The sequence below is a fragment of the Schistocerca cancellata genome, chromosome 7 (genome assembly GCF_023864275.1).
Source record: "Schistocerca cancellata isolate TAMUIC-IGC-003103 chromosome 7, iqSchCanc2.1, whole genome shotgun sequence".
Classification (NCBI taxonomy): domain Eukaryota; kingdom Metazoa; phylum Arthropoda; class Insecta; order Orthoptera; family Acrididae; genus Schistocerca; species Schistocerca cancellata.
The window spans coordinates 332,549,296-332,569,078 of NC_064632.1; the positions used below are offsets into that span (position 1 = coordinate 332,549,296).

The following is a 19,783-nucleotide window of genomic DNA, read 5'->3' on the forward strand; positions in this document are numbered from 1 at the left end:
GACCGTAGCAGTAGCGCGGTTCCAGGCTGAAGCGCCTAGAACCCGCACGGTCACATCGGCCGGCCATCTGCAAAAAGTTTTAGGTCATAATTCATATTGTGCGCAATGTCATTAATGTACAACGCGGACAGCAGAACTCTCTACAAATTTCTCTGGGGGCTCACCCGAAGTTACGTCTACATCTGACGACGACTGTCACACCAACACAACATCCATCCAAGATAATATGCTGCTTCCTCCCTATCAAAAATCCTCAATCCAGTAACAAATTTTGCTTCATACCCCAGCTTCGGTTCATTGGTAGGATAACGAGAAAATGCAGTCAGCCTACAAAGTAGATTGTTTTCAAATCAAGTGTGCGTTCCATCTTTGAATGCTGCTCAAGTGTGTGAGACCTGTACCAAACAGGACAAACAAGGGATATTCAACGTGCACAGAGAATGGTCACAGGTTTGTCAGACTCACGGGAGAGCGTGACGGAAATGAAGAATCTGAACTGGCAGACTCTTGAAGTTAGTCGCAAATTATCCCACGAAAGCCTACTTACAATGTTTCAGGAACCACTATTAAGTGAAGAATCTAGAGATTTTCTTCAGCTCTCTACATATCGCTCCCATAGCCAACGTGAAGCAAAATCAGACTATAATTACAGTGCCCACAGAAGCGTTTACGCAGTTGTTCTTCCTGTGTTACATACGATATTGAAACGGGAAGAAACCCTACGTGGGAAGTACCTTCTGCCATGCATTACGCAGTGGAGTGTGTATGTAGATATAAATTTAATTGAAAAAATAAATGTAATCATTTTATTGTGAATAATGTAGTTAAAAAATTACGAAAATTGGATTAAGCACTTTTCCAAAAGGAACCACCATGATGCTCATCTTTTTAAAGCATTCAACAAAATTAGTTTATGTTCCTGATTCGCTTACGAATTTTCGCCCTTTGTGAAGAGTATTGTCAGATTTTAGAGACACAACAACTACTCGAATAAATCAAAATAACAAGTGTTATTTTCAGTATTGTGTGCTGTTGTGTTCCTGTGCTGATCACATTTTTCCTTTGTTTGCTTTGTGCGGAGGCACATAAGCTAGTGCTGACATCTGACGGGGTCCGCAAGGAACTAGAAGGTGCGCAGCTTGTGTTGCGCGATGGCGCGCGCTACTTACAAGAACGGGAACCACAACCTCTTCCATAAGGTTCCTTCGGTTGAGAACGGAAAAAATAGCTCAACTCTCTAAATATCATTTGCTCGCTATTAACAGAGAGCTAAATTACATTTTTCTCCGCCCATTAACGCGTCGTTCGCTCGCTTTCATTTATGGTTTACATATATCAAGTATCATAATCTTACCAGTACGGCCACTGATTTTTGAAAAAGGAAAAACGGTTCGTACTTGGAAATTTGTGGTAAGGACTATGGGACCAAACTGCTGAGGTCATCGGACCCTAAGCTTACACACTAATTAAACTAACTGACGCTAAGGACAACATCCACACCCATACCCGAGGGAGAACTCCAACCTCCGATGGCGCGAACCGTGGCAAGACGCCTTGGTTCGTACTTTTACATTCAAACGTTATGTTTTTTGTTGGCTAGACGAAGCGACATAATTTCTCTGCAACTATTTTTACATCCGCATGCAATCGGATTAATTCGGGACGATTAATTTCAACCCAGTATTGTTTGTGATGCCTTTTTAAAATTATGCTTCTGTCTACCAGTGTATACATCATCATACAAAAATGTACGGAAATATGTTATTTTTTCACACACAGATTTTATGCTATCTTTCTGCTCCTGTACTGTTTATTCTCGGATAGTGGTGAAAAATTAGTAGGCAGCTATATGTAATATTTTACCTGCGCTTGTATCCGAGACGAACCTTAAATCTCCGAAACCAAGTTGACACATCTGCTGCTAGAACATCTTTTAAATACCATACTAAACGAGAAGTTAATATGTGACCTTAAGTGGTCCCTAGACGGTCAATAATATTGCACAATATTAATGTCCACAATATCGCACGGTAATATTGTGCAATAATGCTGTGGTTTGGAATGTTAAGACGATAAAGACTAGACTGCTGTGATAATTCCTCTAACTTGTTGCAATAAGCAAAAAATGTGGATGAAAAATTGCCACAAGGGGCGTTAAAAATCACTCTCGAAAACTTGTTGAGAAAATTAAAGGTGAATGAAAATAAAACCAAAATTACGGTATTCATAACTATTTGTGTACTGATGGAGCGACATATGATACATTACAGGATATAGTTCTTCCCATACATAGACACCTGCAACTTCCCCCACCCCAAAAGATAAATTTCTGCAAACGCCCATATCCCCATCTTCAAAAAACAAAATAATATAATGAGAGACGCAGTTCCACCAAATCAGCGCTTATCTGTTTCGCTGCGGTAGCTTGCTGCTGGCAATTCTTTCGAAGACTTGAAATTTACAAGTGCTGTTTTACTTTAGTGCAGTATTTGAGACCTAGTTATAAAAACGTGTCATGCTAAAATACTTTCACTAAAGGATTATATTCAGGTAAGTATACAGAGATAAATATCTGTATATACTTTGGTTCATAACATTGCATTAATTAATTTTTTAAACATGTGCCCTCGTGGTCCTTCCCTGTATTTTCTGGTCAACTTAGCGTATGATTCATCGTTCTCAACACTTCTCTTTTTGTATACTCATCTGCCCTAACATTCCACAATGCTGGCTATGATTTATATATTTAGATGCGCTCCAATAATTATGTTCTTTAGTCGTATTTTAAACTCACTTTCCACACGACAACAAACCTACACTAACATAACAGACGGCACCATATTTCAGGCAGTGCAATACATTTCCACAGTTTTTGATTTTCTCAATATTATTACGCAACCGCTCAGTCTCATTCCTAGACGTTCAGTATTTTTGAGCATCTGCGAAATAATGTCAGTATTATTGACCGCCTACGGGGCCGTTTTATAAGTGCCCCTAAGACCATTGTGATATTATTAAGTTGTCTAAGAGCTCACTTTCTGTAGTAACCAAGGCATAATCGTGGTAGCCACCAGAGTAGTTTTTCATGTCTATAACCAAAAAATGAACGGAGACGTCGATTGAAATGTCATGCTAACAGCTAGGTATACCAAACTATAGAGCTATAGCGCATGTGTTGCAACCTTTCTTGACACAGAGCCGGTGTTGGTAAAATGAACACATGTCTTGATACAGAGGAGACACTGAATGGTAATTTCAGTTGATAATATAATTTGAATGAACTAAAAATGCCTGTATATTTGACATGTATTCATGTTTATGTTATAATTACTGTTATAAGTATTTAGTTGACAACCATTACGTTTGCGGTTTTTCAAAATCTGATTTCCAAGTGTGAGTTCATCATACTAGGAAAAGATAACTCTTGCGTTAGTATTGATTGCTTTATTAGATCCGTTATGAGAAGTTAAGGCAAAACTAAGAAATTCTACAACATTGATGTACGTTCTTACAGGCGCCTTCATGTCGCAGCAAAATAGTAATCCAAAATTCCCACTTGTGAAGAAGCAGCAACGTTTCAGCTAAGCTCCTTGCATCACGTGACCAAAACATTATTACGTCACGGGCAGTATCCAACATGGCAGATGGCTGGTGAAGTCTGTGTGTTTCATTGTGCTGTTTAAACGGCATAGTTCGTGCTTCAAGAACGTGGAGGTGCCCTCCAAAAAGAAAAAATGATCTCTTCAATAGTGTCACGCTTAGTCATGTGAGTATTTCCTAGCTTTTGTATCTATTTCCTACAGAAATGAGTACTGAAAACCGTGTGTCAGCGGCTGCAGATTGCGAGCGAAATATGAAAATGTCTAACCGTCCCGGCAGCATGCCGAGTCAATAATTCATCCGAAACGAAACTTTTGTTCGGCATTTAACATTGAAAATAAGCAGAAGACGTGCGTACAGATGCTGAAATTTCTGCATAAAGGTACAAGAACTACACAGCTGATCTGTATTGATTTTCAAGGCTGTTTTGTTACTTCGAAGAGGCACGTTTCGCAGTGCGTACGTTCTGCTGCTTCGAATAATAAATTATTTTGGTAATAAAAGTTTAACGTACTGATTTGCATTTGGCGCTGGAAAGTCTCAAACACCCGTGAAAATCATATAAGAACTGTTTCCGTCATTAACGAAAATAAATGTGGTGACCTGCACGTGCATGTAATCTAAATTAAGTGGAAAGTCAGTGTGCTGTCACTAGTATGTGTGGTTCTAGGAATAGGTAAATGTTTGTTGTTTAAGCAAGCGCATGACGCAAAATATAGCACATTTTTAATGAAGGGCTACCGGAAAAGGTTTACACTTGTGCGTTGTTGGTGTAGTTTACGAGAAAACATTTATTTCCCGTTTCCAGGTATGTTTAGTGGTTACGATGATCTTGTTAGCCTATTCTGTGATCTTATAGAGACAGGTCATTTTGATGGTCAAAGTGTAAAACGTAACAAATATTGTGCTTAATTAGGATCAGCTGTGCGTTTATTCCCACATTGAATATTGTCAAATGCATGGCTGCCTTCTGTTTTATAAAATATTTCGTAGTGGTCTATCTTGCTTACTCACTAATACCCTTATTTATTTTCATGATTTCGCTCGCATTTTGCATTGTTACTGCGATGTAGCCATAAGTTACGTATCGGAATGGAAAATGTTTTAGAATATTCTTTAAAAATGTTGTTGAGGCAGTAGACGTTGGGTTACGCTGTGGATCAATGTTGCCTCAGTCTTTATTTCGCATTCACATTTGCCATCTTACAACTTGACTATTACGTTTCAGCTAAACTAATATTGGGCTACTCTGCAAATCTTTCAGTAGTACCGTGATTTCAGAGAGCAGTACTACTATCCACACCAGATGCCGTTGTTTCATACGGAAGTTCAGTGGGGTCCTTTAACTTGCGTCAATTCATGCTAAGGTGCATCAGATAAATGGTTCAGTATTAAAGCTGTGCCTTGACGTGCTTTAAACTTGACACTTAAAAAGTATTGAATGTTGTATTTGAAGAGCAGGCCAGTTTATTTTTGGCTCATATATTTTACTATGGAGTATAAAGTATTAAAATAGTACATAAACCAGACTTTTCAGCTCGTAATGCGTTCACTCCCGTACGTTGAGTTGTCGGATATATACCTCGTGTGTAGTTGCGATGTGTGGTATTGACCCAGTTTTAAGACCTGTGATTTCATTAGTGAGGGGTACCCTTTTTCCGGTTATGTATATAGGGTCTACTATTGAGATTCTACAGATATTCCGATTGGTTGCTAAATCGGGCAGAACCGTAAAAAGACACAACTTGTCAGTTTTGAAGAAATGAACAAAAACGGTAGAGTTCGTTCGCCCTTATCTGCCCGTAACTTGCCGTGCGACGTATACATTTTGATTTTGAGAAGGTATACAGCACAAGTTATCGTGCATCTGCTTGCTAAAACTTTTAATAAAAGTAGTTATTTTTCTAATTTGAAAGAGTATAACTACCAGCTCCCTAAAGTTATCCAACTGCAAACTGCAAAAAACTGAGGTACGAAAATGGGATTTTTGATCTTTCTATTGCATTAGTATTCTGACAAAGCTGCACATATCACTGTGAAGCGAAAACTTAAATTTGACTGTTGGATATTTGTTTTTATAAATTGTTGCTGCATAACCATCGAAGAGAATTTTCATAAAGTACATATGTTGAAATGGTCATTTAGTGCAGCTCACAATAAATAAGTTACTCAATCATTTTATGTAGACATCGGTGCCACAGCGTGTAGTGCCAGCTATTTGCCAAGAGTATTAGTCACGTGTCGTTACAGTATCTTGTATGTAAAGATGCACATTGGCATAATGACTTACAGGTAAAAAGGTTACAACTTCAATAAATCTGCACTTTTTCATTATGTTTTATGGAATAATGTTCGTGTACTGTTTTAATCGAAGGTAAGATAGTGTGGTTCCTTATCCGAGTGTCTGTTCAGCGAAAACGGGACTAAGCAACTTCGTAGTATCCATAGGCCTATGGATGTAAAAGTTGCTTCACAATGCTCTTCACTGGTTTGGCATTGACACTACGTTTATAATTGAAATAAGAACCATGAAAAAACAGAGTATCGTAAAACACTATTTCCAACTAGGACGTAAGATAACCAATCAAATTAGGTATTTGTAATTCACGGAAACCTATCGAAGCATCGACAATAGCTGAATTTAATGCCAATAGCAAAACTGATGAGAGGTTGTTCACTCAGGTCTTTGGTAAATTCTACACACTACAAGGAAGTGAAAGAGTAGGACAAGTGTCATTGAAATATTTTAGTAAATGAAAGCATTTATTTCAAAGAGGAAATATGTGCAAATGTGAAAGTATTTTGAAGACGTTATACTCATGAATCTGCTTTATTTTTCGTTTCTTGATTACTAAATTGCTAAAAAGTTTCCGTTTCTGTACTTGACTGTTTCGCTATTAAAGCCACTTTATGGACATTCAAGCCGACCACTTGTTCTTATTTATATGCGCTATTGGATTTTTCTTCGTCTGTATATTTTGAAATAGAAATTAATTTCACTTTCCGACTTGGATTTCGTTTGCAGTAGAACAACTCTCTACAGAATATTTAACGTACATGTAAGTAACTGGAACAAAGCAAACAACAAAGTAAAAGTTCACATCCCCAAAAGCATAATATCTAAAACACCAGAGTATGGTTTATTTAGTTCGGCAAGGAAAAATGTTTGTTTTGTAAACAACTCACCTTACTCCTCGACAGTCTCTTCTCAGGGGCATGCAGTTGGTCCAGCGATCCTCCAGCTTTTTCATCCCACCGGAGAAATAGGTTTTGACAAATTTTGCAAAATACTCACTGAGTGCAGCTGTCACGTCTTCATCCGATGAAAATGTGTTTCCAGCAAACCAGAGTTTACAGTTACGGAAAAGCAAGAAGTCACTTTGCGCTAAGTGGTGAGAAGGGTGGATGAGGACCCATTTCAAAGCCCGATTCATGCACTTTCGCCATTGTTATCGCTAATGTGTAAGGTGGTGCATTATCGTTATGAAAGAACTTTTTTGCTTGTCAAGTTTAAGACTTTCTTTCAGCTAAGGGAAGTGTCAAACGATCCAGCAATGAAGCTTAGTAGGGTCCAGTTATGGTTCTGATTTTTCCAAGTAATCTGTGAGAATTATTACTTGGGAATCCCAAGAAACAGTGGCCATCACCTTACCAGCTGACAAAATTATCTTTGCCTTCCTCAGTGCACTTTCACCATCCTTTGTCCACTGTTCTGCCTTTTTAACTCGTGTGTATAATGATGGATCCAGGTTTGAATTGCACAGATCGGCGCAAGAAGCCCTGCGGATTGCGATTAAACGTCGCCGGACGTTGTGCCGGATGTGCTTTCGTTGAAGTGGGAGCAATCGCGGCATCCACATCTCACAGAGCTGCTTCATAGCCAATTCTCCGTGTAGGATATTATACAGTAGCTCAGTTGATATACCTGCTGTCACAGCAATCATACGAATTTTTGTTCGGCCATCTTTTAATTGCCACATCATGGATTTTGTCAATGTTTTCGTTTGTGGTGACCTGTGTCGGACGACCGGAGCGCGCTTCGTCTTCGGTGCTTTTCCGACCGCGTTGAAATTCATTAATCCAAAAGTAAATGGTCTTCAATGATGATGCTATTTTGGTTTGTGCAGCGTCCAACCCTTCAAATGAAAATGTTTAATAACAGAACGAAGTTCGGTTTTCTCCGTTTGCAAACGCAGTCGACACTGACCGATTCAGATGGCCCTCAACAATGAACTGAAGGCTGTACATTGTCAAAATTCTTTATCGATCCTTGGAATAATCTACCTTACCAACCATGAAGGCACAAAAAACGTGTTCCATTCTTTCAAGGAAATTTATCGGACTTACTAAACCACAATCGCAAGGTCGGCGAGAATAGTTTATTCTTCTTCTATGCCCTTTTAAAAATGGGAGAGTAGTCAGTTGAACTCAATTCTTCCCAACCAAATCCAGCGTGCTAGTAGTTGAGCAAAGGGAGTTGGTTCCACATGGTAGCCAAGAGAATTCCTTCAAAAACCTTAGAGACAGATTCATGGATGGATTCATTCGTTCAGTCATGCATCATCTCAATACAATGAAAATAAATAGCAGAAAGTATGTACACATAGAATAGGAAAGTATGATTTTCTGAGCATAAGGCAGGGGTGATCACCTGCGGTCTTGCTGAAGAAACCATATTGAAAAATTAGTGCTGCGGATTCAGTGGCAGAATATGTACAGTCCTACTACTGAATAAACTCAGATTTGTTAGTATCGTACAAATTAAGCTACAGATTCCCTGATTTTATGATCGAGAGTGCCACATGTTTTTTGGTTCCATCCATACTGCCCATTTTTCTGGCTCATGAGTTTCCAGAAACTGATTCTGGGTTTACTTTATATGATTCTACAGTTATAAGCACTCATCTTTTCATCTTTCCGGAATTAACTGCCATTGTAGAGTGAAATGATTCTTATCCGCATGTCTTTTTAAGAGGTGCGATTTCGATGAAATTGACATCTCAGCAAATTTTTAACGCTGTAGCCAAATATCATGTGCCCAGAACCCTTCCATTGTATTGTGGTCATCGAAAAAGCATTTGATGAGTTGCCATATGGTTTTGCGATGGCTGCGAGCAGGTTTGACGAGCAAGGACAGCCGTCTACTCAGGCGTTGCGATGTTGGCTAGCGTGTCGAGGCCGTAACGTGCCCATGATTAAGCAATCAGGCACGTGCTGGTCAGGATTTTAGAGCAGCATCGTCGCTACATATGCTGTGTGAAATTCTTGGAGCAACAATTTGAAATTGAGCTACTTTGCCATTTCTTAGAGGGTAGACATTAAATTTGAAGATGAATAAGAGGTTTCCAGGGTGGTGGTCGTTATTTTGAAAAGAAATCATTTGTGGAGGAATAACACTGCTTAAGGCCCAGCTGATAATTCTGAGAAATTAATAACGTATTTATCAAAATATGTTATATCTGAGGCCTGTAGGAATAGGAATCTGCTCCTGAAACCTTTTTGAGAAAAGATGTTAAGGAAAGAACGTTCCTTGCGGCGTTCGGTACTAATGCCGCTGTTGTTCATATCATTCAGGTCCACAGTACATATTACTTGTTGCCAGTTGTCACTTACAAAGGTTAAAACTGTCTTGAATAGTTGTGAAAACATACTGAAACAGGTATGTTGTGCGCTTGGTATATATCATAATTCGGCTATGTCCGCGGAAGCACGAGTCTCCAGTTAAAATCCCAATGCTAACGTATTTATAGATTGTTGCTGCGGCCATCATTTAGTTCTAGGAGTGTTTTGTCAATTCGAATAGTGTGGTATGAGAGACGACAGTAATCGACAGAACTGGATCGCTACCCACTATTTACAAATGTTCATTCGTAGTCTGGGGGAAAAAAAGAAATGACGCATATGTTGAAGACTTCATTTTTAGTATTTTGTTTCGCGGTGGTGACAGAGCTCAATGGAATGAAAGAAATCCGAAGCCTGCCCCCCCCCCCTCCTTCCCTCTCCCCCCCTCCTTCCTCCTCCTCTCTCTCTCTCTCTCTCTCTCTCTCTCTCTCTCTCTCTCTCTCTCTCTCTCTCTCTCTACTTCGAAGACATTTGATCTCATGCCACTACTTTTCTAGGCATGTTCAACCAAAATATTTTTATTTGTGGCTTCTTCAGTAAAATCATATGTCACCGTGGAGAAAACAGCTCGTAGTTACATGGGCGTGAATAGTTATGAAACGAATACGAAGTTCGAAATGCATACTGCTTGTGAGAAGATGGGTGCTGATCAGTGTGTAACATTCATGTTCTTGTGAACCACATACCCCTTTGCTTTGTGAGAATCTTTGACACATCAACACGGTGTTAAGTTTCTCAAAGAGACAAGGTTTCTTGTAATGAACCAGTTGTTAGGGGTGTTGATCCACAAAAAAGTGCTTTTCATTTTTGTTCGTCTTGATGCAATATTGAAATACCAGTAGGCGCAGACGGTATAGCGTAATTGTCGCTAAAAGTGAAGAGTTCATACTGCTGACTCTGCTTAGGTTACCATCCAAAAATGCATATCTTGTAACGAAAAATACATTTTGACACTTTGTACAGTCAGTATAGATTTAGTCTTTTGTTTCGTAACCGATAGATTGGCATTTTCAAATATTTAAATATTTTAACAGATAATATAATTAAATTCACATGCATAAGAATTCAGAGTGGAACACGAGATAAAGAAAAATATGAGAACAGGGTAAAAAGTTCATATGGCGATTAAAATGTGACAAAGGAATAGAAATAAAAAAATACCTTTAAACGAATTGAGTAAAAGTAATATTTCTTCATTTCGATAAAGATTTAAAAATAAAGTTTAAAGCACCTGACAAGATTTGAACCCACAACCCTCTGCATGTAAAGGCCTTACCCTATGCATTACACCACTACCTTTTTAACGTTATTGAGTATCGCGCAAATTTCCGAAATTTTTTGTCGTTGATTACTCGCGAACGAGGGCCCACCAGGGTGAATGGCTGCACGGTGTCATATATAGGATTTGAACATACATCGCCGCATAGATGATTTCAAGAAGTCTATCCTACCGCCGAGTGAAATTTTGTACACTATTATCTCATTGTAAGTTGGTCATTGTCTTCGATGAGAAAAGAAGCCCGGTAGCTTCGTTTCGTGAAAGATGAGCCAAGAAAGCCTGTAGTCCTACTGCTTTTGCATTTAATATCATGAGATAGAAATTTCTTGTGCAAGAATTGATTTTTCTGCGTTGTTTCCATCTTATTCTACACAAACGGAAAACCTGTTCTTTAACATTGCCCTCGTCGATAACGAGAAGGTAGTCAAACTGATATCTGAATTTAAAGCAACAAGAACAGTAGGCGAATGAAAGAGATCAATTTGGTTCTGCCATCCATCGCTTTTCAGCAGTTGTGATTTAGGAGAGAGGGGTACCGAGAAGAGCATATGCATTGTAGTGTTTACTTCCTGCCATTTAAACGTAAGGGGCACATCTTATTTTATTAGGGCATCAGTCTCATTATTGAGTTTGTCGTATTTTTATTGTTAAATGGTGGTTTGTAAGCAAGATTTCAGAGTTCCGGTAATAGGGTGCAGTTAAAGGCCTGGATAGTGTTCCTTAATGAGAACGCTTTCTTCCCAATAGGAAGGCGTAGTATATCGAATATTTATACCAACCTTAGCACATCTCCTGGGCGAATCAATTACACGAATTAAGCACTATCGTGTCTGTTAATTTTAGAGCAAGGAATTACAGAGATCATTATCACGTGCGAAACTAATTGCTGCATTTTCCAACTGTCAAAGAGCTCGCATCCGGAAGACTAGGTCTTGAATTACATTAACAAACTTTAACTTCGAAAAACTGTTCTCGATAACTAGAAGGAAGATTTTTCTATATGTATGAAGGACCATACTGTATTTTTAGACAATTCAGTAATGTCGGTTGGCATTATGATCCATCCTACTGCTGCAAGAGTTTGTTTCCTTGCACACTTGGTGCGTTCAGTATCTGTTTCTATCGTGTCTGTCATGCTTGGATGATAGTGTGCATTTGGGCGTACGAACGTTCAAGATGTCTCCAGCGAAGCGTGCCCTTTCCCTTGCGGCCTCCAAAACATTTTTACCCAGAAAAAGGTTTTGCATAATTCGGTTTCCAGACATTTTACCAATGGTCTGTCTAACACATACGGTTCTAGCTTCAAAACTGACGCACTCGCATGCTGCCGCTCGACTGTCTGCTACGAGATGTCGCTATAAAAATTAATTAATAGATATCAAATGGTTTTTATGAGGAAGTGTGTTGTAATGGCTTAAAATTACAGATTGCTAGACTTGGTTAAATTTCAGACGATTTCGCAGCGTCTTATAACATGAGACTGGGAGACGCTGCCAGTGATTCGTTAGTCGGATACGAATCTTGGTTGCTCTCATGGTGCGTTTAGAGTGAATACAGAATGTGCTGAGAGCGGATCAATCAAAATGCCAGATCCACTTGAGACAGCCCATATATTAGATGTTTTCAGTTCAGATGTTCAACCCTTTGGAATTGCGGATAAGAAAAATACGTTCTTTCGGAACCAATTTGTAACCCAGTTATTCAAGAAGCATCGTTTTCATACTGAAAGGCTCGCACTGCAGTGCCTGTGATTACACTGGTTTAATGTTGCTCCAGTGCAACTGCATTAGTACTGAGAGCGTGATTCCAGTTTGACTTTTGTGTTTTCATTTGATTTACTACGGTTGTGTTCATGTGCTACAAGTATATGTATGAAGGATGCAAATCGTCTGAGCGCACGGACGAAATATACGTGAAAAAATTCAGATCATGTTTCTGAGATTACACTTTTCCTTTTCCCCGCACATCACGCAGTTTCCTTGTATCAGCCGTGATTCTTTACTGTCCAAAAGATCGTTAAAGCATGTTAAAGTGTAAAAAATTTGCGACGACCATGGCAAGACACTGGACGCTCATCTGGGAAGGCTGCTTTTAGAATACCTTTCCGGCGATCCGGATTTAGGTTTCGCTATATAGCGTACTGCAAATGACGTGCTGGTTGTTCCAGACGCGGGCAGTTTCCTCCAACACGATCGTGCCCTCTGTCTATGACGATCACGTTGCCGACAGGAAATTTAACGCTTACACATCTATAATAGTCAAAGACTAACACAATTTAATTGCTCTACGAATTTGTGGTAGTTGAACTTGGCATGTGAATACCTAGAGCTGCTTATAACCTGGTGTAACCGGTGCCTTGCCATCTTTCATTGCTGGCGTTGGAAGCCAGAAATTATACAACTTACAACACTTCCCTTAGTGTGTAAGTAGACACTGTGTTAGATATAGTACCAAGTTGTAATAATTTGCTTTTGCTGGTATAAGCGCCCCTTATCTGGCAAGGCGACGGCGCCCTCATGCCTTCAGGTACAGTTCCAGACGAACGCGTCCATCGATCTGAAAGCGCAGAACAGCGCCCCGCGCCTTGTCCAGCTGTGCCCCACCACCTGGCAAGCTGACGTCACCGCCAATGACAGCCTCAGACTTACTTGCACTTTCCAGAAACCGGCTAGCGACGCTAGAAGCGCCATATACATACACGTATTGTGTGCGGCGGTTGCTCCGCCGCCGCTCGGAGATCGGCACACCGCAGGGTCCAAAGAGAATTCCTGTCTTGCCTTCACCTACTCGACAGTCTGTGCTAGGGTTTCGACTCATAACCGTGTAAGGATACAACTAAGGATATTATGGAACCCATTAATGGATATTTTCCAGAAACAGCAGTGGAAATAAGCTACTGCGGTGCGCCATTATCGGCACGCACAAACTCTTAAGTGTTCAATACACGAACTCTGCAAGTTGCCCAAGACTGCGCTTACCGCCAGTTCTCGAACTCCACAACCAGCGTCAGATCTGTGATTTTATCTTGGCCACTTCGATAAACTAAAGAGTACGGTAAAATTTTTGCTACAACTTGTTTTAAAGAAAGGTAAATTATCATCTCAAATGCCCTAGCTTAGTGGTCTACAAACTCATTAGTCAACAGAGCCAAATGGCAATACTACGACGATTGAATTTTCTTTTGAGAGCCAGATCTTTTAAACTTAAACTGTATAGGAAGGCTCGTTGTTTGTTCATTTAAATTGGGTACTCCTAAGCTGACCTTCGGTAAATAAGTCTTCATTGTAATTGAGATAGGTTTTTTGAGGTCGCCCTCTTCCAACTCGCATCCTCACTCGTCTTCTTTGGTAGGCCTACTTGTTTCGTCTACCTGCTTTCGATCATCCTCTGTGTGTCCGAACCATGTCGTTCATTAGTTGTGGGTAGTGAACGTCCTTCTCAAGAACAAACGCTTGGATTTCTGTTAATAAGGAAGCGAAACGTTAAAAATTCTCACACGCCTAATTTCGAAGCATTATCCGCGCACCCCTTCGAAGATTTTGGCTCAAGCCGCAGAAGTGGTGCAGGTGGCACCAAGTGCACGTGGTCTGAGCCCCAGTAGAGAATGCAATTTCACCTACGGCTCCGTCTAACGCCACTTCTAAAACGTAGACTCGCCCAGGCCGAAAACCGACATCTACAGATGGAGCACGAAGTTTCAATCGCATTGTTCAACGCACGCACGGCGTAGTTTCTGGAAGAGCCACACTCAAGGGGTCAAAGAGCCGCACGTTGCTCGCGAGTCGCGGTTTGTCACCCACTGCCCTAGCAGGATGACGACGAAGAAAATGACTAGATGAGAAGGGGACTCGTGCACTGAGGGTCCCGTACAAACCTAATTATGTATAAGACGGTTCATCCATTTCGGGAATCGAGAATCTCCACCATTTTTGTCTGATCGGTACTGATACTGGCAAGATATGGGTCCCAGGCATTCCAAGATTGTTTTAATTTCAATGATATAAATGTGAGTCATGCATGTGGCGGGCGACCGTTATTGTAATAATCAGTAGATCTCCACCAGACTGCCTGGGCTGCAATGATAAGTCAAACATCAGGCTATGGATGACTTTATTGCTCATCTGGCGCGTTTCGGGATTCATCCATCATATACCCAGGAGCGATTACTGCAGACTAGTCTGCGAATGTTTGTTTCACATACAACTTAAAACGCCATAGTTACGTGCAGTAATCGCTCCTGGAAATTTGATGACGGATAAACTCCGAAACGCGTTTTATGACCAATAGCCATTCCTTGCCTGATGTTTGACTTTTACCGTTGCGACCCATTTAGTCTTAATGGAGAACTACTGATTGTTTTAATGTCAAGTTTGACCTCGAATAATTAATGACAAAAGAAATATTTTTTCTTGTTATATAATTACAAATAAGGAATTTCCTGATTTCCCCCCCCCCCCCTATATTTGCAGTGTGAACCCTTGCGTCTTGCCGAATATCGTGATTCTATGTCAAGTTCTCTATAGGTTCTGATTAGTGACTTTGCAAGTATTAAAATATATGACATAAATGGCCGTTCTGTTTGATTGCATTGACTTACGACCTAACGTTTACAATACTGCCAGGGTGCCATAGACCTTAGTATGTGACATAAATTTCAACTTAATACCTCTATCCGTTCCTGAGAAAAGGGGCTCTCCGGACAGTCAGATAACAAATGATAATTCTTTTTGTGTGATATAATTACAAATGTATTGTTTTCGGATTTTGTTGTACTGTGAAAATTTCTTACAAAATTTCGCGATCCTCGTCCAACGGGAAGTACCCTATAGGTCGTGATAAGCAAGTTTGCGAGTATCAGAATAAGTTACATATGTGACCATATCTTTTCACTGCATGGATTTAAAAGCTTCAACTTTTTACACCACCAAGGGTCCATAGGGCTCACTATGTGACGTAGATTTCAACGTGATACGTTTAACCGCTATCGAGAAAAAGGTTTTAAACAGTTGAACAGACACAGGACAACAACAAAACTATATTGTACGGATTCCGTTTTCACCTACTGAGGCACTGATCCCTAACAAGTATTTACGGAAAAGAATCTTTTAACGAGCTTCAATTACAAGTACTTTCATTCTGGAGATATTTTAAGCTAACGATGACATTTTAGAGTTCTATGCCGGCCTCGGTGGCCGATCGGTTCTAGGCGCTAGTCTGGAACCGCGCGACCGCTACGGTCGCAGGTTCGAATCCTGCCTCGGGCTTGGATGTGTGTGATGTCCTTAGGTCAGTTAAGTCTAAGTAGTTCTAAGCTCTAGGGGACTGATGATGACCTCAGAAGTGCTCAGAGCCATTTGAACCATTTTTTAAAGAGTTCTAGGAAATACTTCAATAAGTGCGGCCTGTGCGTTTACCGTTTTGCCTTAGCACAATTTTATTCTCAATGAATACTTGCCTCTCCTTGATTTTCTGGCCAGCTTTTGGTACAGAAACGGGGCCATTTAGTCGCGAGGAGTGTTAACTCACTCTTCTTCCTGATAAACAAGTTGCGGAAATCGGAGAGTGAGATTAGTGGACCGTCCCACGACCTTATCTGCATTTACAGAGCTAGTGTCCGCCCGACGTCATCGTGGTATTCAAAACTGGTTAATCCCTTGTGCGTCACATTTAGAAAAAAATTGGGGAAATTTTTTTGTGATGAATATTTACTGTATATGTTGCACATATGCAATATCCATTGCAAAAGTTCTTTGAAGCTATTGGTTAATAAATAAGTAATGATTCCAAATAGCATCATTAGAAATTACATAATAATTACTCACAAAAATGCATATACAACTGTATTGTAAACTTACCGTATTTCTTTCCCTTGCCCTTGAGGAACTACGTAAAGTTGATTCCCTACACAGAATAAAACTAAACCCAACAGTTATTGTTCACTCACAAATACAGTAGCACAACTCAGGACAGTTCTATTCTGCACTTCAAACAAACGGCGAGTCATGAAAGCAAACGCCAGTGTGATCTGTTGGCCAAACTTGGAACTACGTGAAGCGATGCCAAACGGTATCATTGAAGCATTGGGAATCTCAAAAAAGCCAGTAATACTTAATGATGCCATTTGGAATCGCAGGCGCAGAAAGGGTTAATACATGTGCTGCTGAAACCTCGTATGGCTCATCATCGTATAGAGAAACAGTTTGTGCACTTGCAACAGCACTGACATCATTTATCGCGCTGTAAATTATAGGCATATAGTGGCTTAACATTATCAATAATTATGTGGAAATACTAAGATTCGTTACATTAAGTCATTGACGTAGAGGCTACACATCGGGCAAGTAGGACCTGGGGTCTTCGCCCGCCGTTCCCAGACTTGTAAATCGCAGCCAGTCGGACGTGCCGTGGCCGGTTATGAACTTCCGGGCAGCACAGAGTTACACAGCAAACGTGCCTACCGTGAAGAACACCGCCCTCGTCCGCTTTCAGCTGTCATTAACGCCTTTGAGAGATTTAACTCTGCATTCTCTGCTATCACCAAATGTAGTATGTGGATGTATGCATACAATTCTTTCTTTTAAAAGCAGCAGCTACGAGCTTAGTGATAAATGTGGTTGTAAGGTGCCATCCCTTAATATGAGAAAACCGTGAGAAATTGTGTATCAAAGGAAGTTTTCACCAACTCTCCCCTTTATAAATTGCAAAGATTCTTCCAACTGTGAAGCACTATATCTCATCCTGTAGTTCAATGTTATGTATTCAAAATATGGAATGTGTGAATTTTTACGCAATTTTTATGGACTTAGTGTCCTCGCTTAATATAGACGCAGTTTCACTTAAATACTCCCCCTGCATACTCAATGTTGACGTAATACATACCAGATATTTTAAAAATTTGGAATGGTGCACAGTTTTCATATTATATACTCCACTTGATAGTTGCCACACACCCGAATAGGAGACTTCCATGACCAAATTGTTCTTACAATCAAAGCGAGCAAGGTGTCCTTCAAATTTTGCATGCATGTGAACTCCAGCCACCAAAAATTAACGAGAATAAAGGGTACATTTCATTTATTGCATATCAGACCTGCTACCTGATATAGTAAGAAGCAGGTCGTGCATTATACTATTTATCATGTAACAGTACATTGTTACACATTAGCAAATTTGTGAGCAAGAAATCAAGGGTATTAACAATGAGTGACAAACAGAATTAAATTAAATGTAGGAAACGGAGTTTTAAAATAAATGTTAGTAATTTAGAAAAAAGAAATAGAAAGATAGGAAAGGAACGATCTACAAATTTTCTGCTACTGTTAAAACTAAGTATAACACACAAATTGTGGTTCATGTTGTTGGACCTAGAAACGACGGAGAGGTTTCGCCCCTGCTATGGTTCGCAACACAACAGGCCACAGCAGTCCACCCACCCAACCGCCGCCTCACACCGAACCCAGGGTTACTGTGCGGTTCGGCCCCAGACGTGTAAGGGTACATCAAGTAGTTTTTTACAGGCTCTTTGGAATACGTCTATTGTAAACAGTAGTAGGAACAACGGATATTCGACATATTGAACGCCGAAAACTGTAAAATAATTGGCCCTATACTTCCCCATAACTGAAGACCATTTCTAGAATTTACATGGAAAGGGAAGTGCAAGTTAGTGTCAATCTTTAAATCGAATATTCTCACATTGCTCGCCTGGAGCACCTCTAAAACGCAATAGAGTAGGGATTCTTTGTGGCATGGATGCGACAAGCTCTAGGTGGGTCTCTGGAGGTTTGTTTTCACACCCAAGTCACGCAGTTCCCGTAATTTACAGGCCGGTGGTTCGAAGGTGCGTGGCTTGGGCATGATAGTGCTCCAGATGTCTTCGATCGGCTTCAGATAAGGGGAATTTGGTGATAAAGATATGAATGTGGAACAGCAGAACGGTTCTTAACCTTACAAGGACAATTTTGTGTTTACAAAAATTCGTTTGTCGGATAAGACATAAAGCATGAAGGAATGCAGGTGTCAGCTGGAATGTTTACCTAGATTACAACCGCAGGTCCCATGCAAACCCAGGAGATTCTCCCCCATAGCATTCCCCTGCATCCGTGGCGTAATGCATGTTTAAAGCAGCAGTTCGCCTTGATGACACCGTATCCGGATTCAACAATCAATATGGTGTAACAAGATACGTCTCTCATCCGACCAGGTGACACGTTTCCAGCGATCCAAGGCCCAATTTCGATAATCGTAATTGACGATGCCGTTGAGTTAGCATGGGAACATGTGGCATGATCTGCTGCGGAACCCAGTGTTCAAAAATGTAGGTTGAACGGTATATGTTCAGTAACACTTGTGCCCACACCAGCACTGTTCTCGGTAGTCGGATGGGCAACAGATAACAGCTTATCCTGCTTTACAAATTGGGCAAACCTCCAACCTCCATATTCTCTGATGGAGCGTGGACGTCTACATCTATATGATTACTTTGCAATTCACAGTTAAGTGCTTGGTCGAGGGTACATGGAACCACCTTGAAGCTTCTTCTCTGCCCTTTCACTCTCGAACAGCACGGTGGAAAAACGGACACTTAAATCTTTCCGTGCGAACTCTTGAGTTCTATTGTGATTACTTCTCTCTACGTAGAGAGGCACCAACAAAATGTCTTCCCACTCTGAGGAGAAAGTTGGTGATCGAAATTTCACGAGATACTGTCACAACGAAAAACGCCTTTGTATTAACGACTGCCACCCTAATTTATGCACCATATCCGTTGCACTCTTGCCCTGTTTCGCGATAATTCAAAGCGAGTTGCCCTTCTGCGTACTTTTTCGATGTCCTCAGTCAACCCTATCTAATGCGGATCCCACGCCGCAGAGCAATACTCCAGAAGAGGGCAGACAAGTATAGTATAAGCAGTCTCTTCAGTAGACCTATTAAAATTTCTAAGTGTTCTGGCAATAATCGCAGTCTTCGGTTTGCTGTACCCACAATATTATCAATGTACTCTTTCCACTGTTGTTCGTAATTGTAATCTCTAAGTATTTGAGTGCACGGACTTTGAATTTGTGATTTATTGTGTAAATGAAATTCAGCAGATTTTTTTTTTAGTGTTCTTGTGGATTACTATAACTTTTCTTACTTAAACTCAATTGCCACTTCTTGCATCATACAGATACCTTGTCTGAATCGTTTTCATCGTCTGATGACTTTGCATAACGGTAAATGATAGTCATCTGTAAACAATCTGAGGACTGCTCAGATTGTCTCGTAAATCATTTATGTAGA

At 40.3% G+C, this 19,783-nt stretch overlaps 1 protein-coding gene across 1 annotated transcript in view; it reads left to right on the top strand.

Annotated features, from left to right (window-relative positions):
- Nucleotides 1–3,627: 3,627 nt before the first annotated feature.
- The window catches only part of LOC126092109 (uncharacterized), a 280,658-nt gene continuing 264,502 nt past the window's right edge, over nucleotides 3,628–19,783 (top strand). Inside the window, exon 1 of the mRNA XM_049907543.1 lies at nucleotides 3,628–3,766. Coding sequence (XP_049763500.1) covers nucleotides 3,735–3,766 — 32 coding nt within the window. The 5' untranslated portion in view covers nucleotides 3,628–3,734. The remainder of the gene's footprint in view (nucleotides 3,767–19,783) is intronic.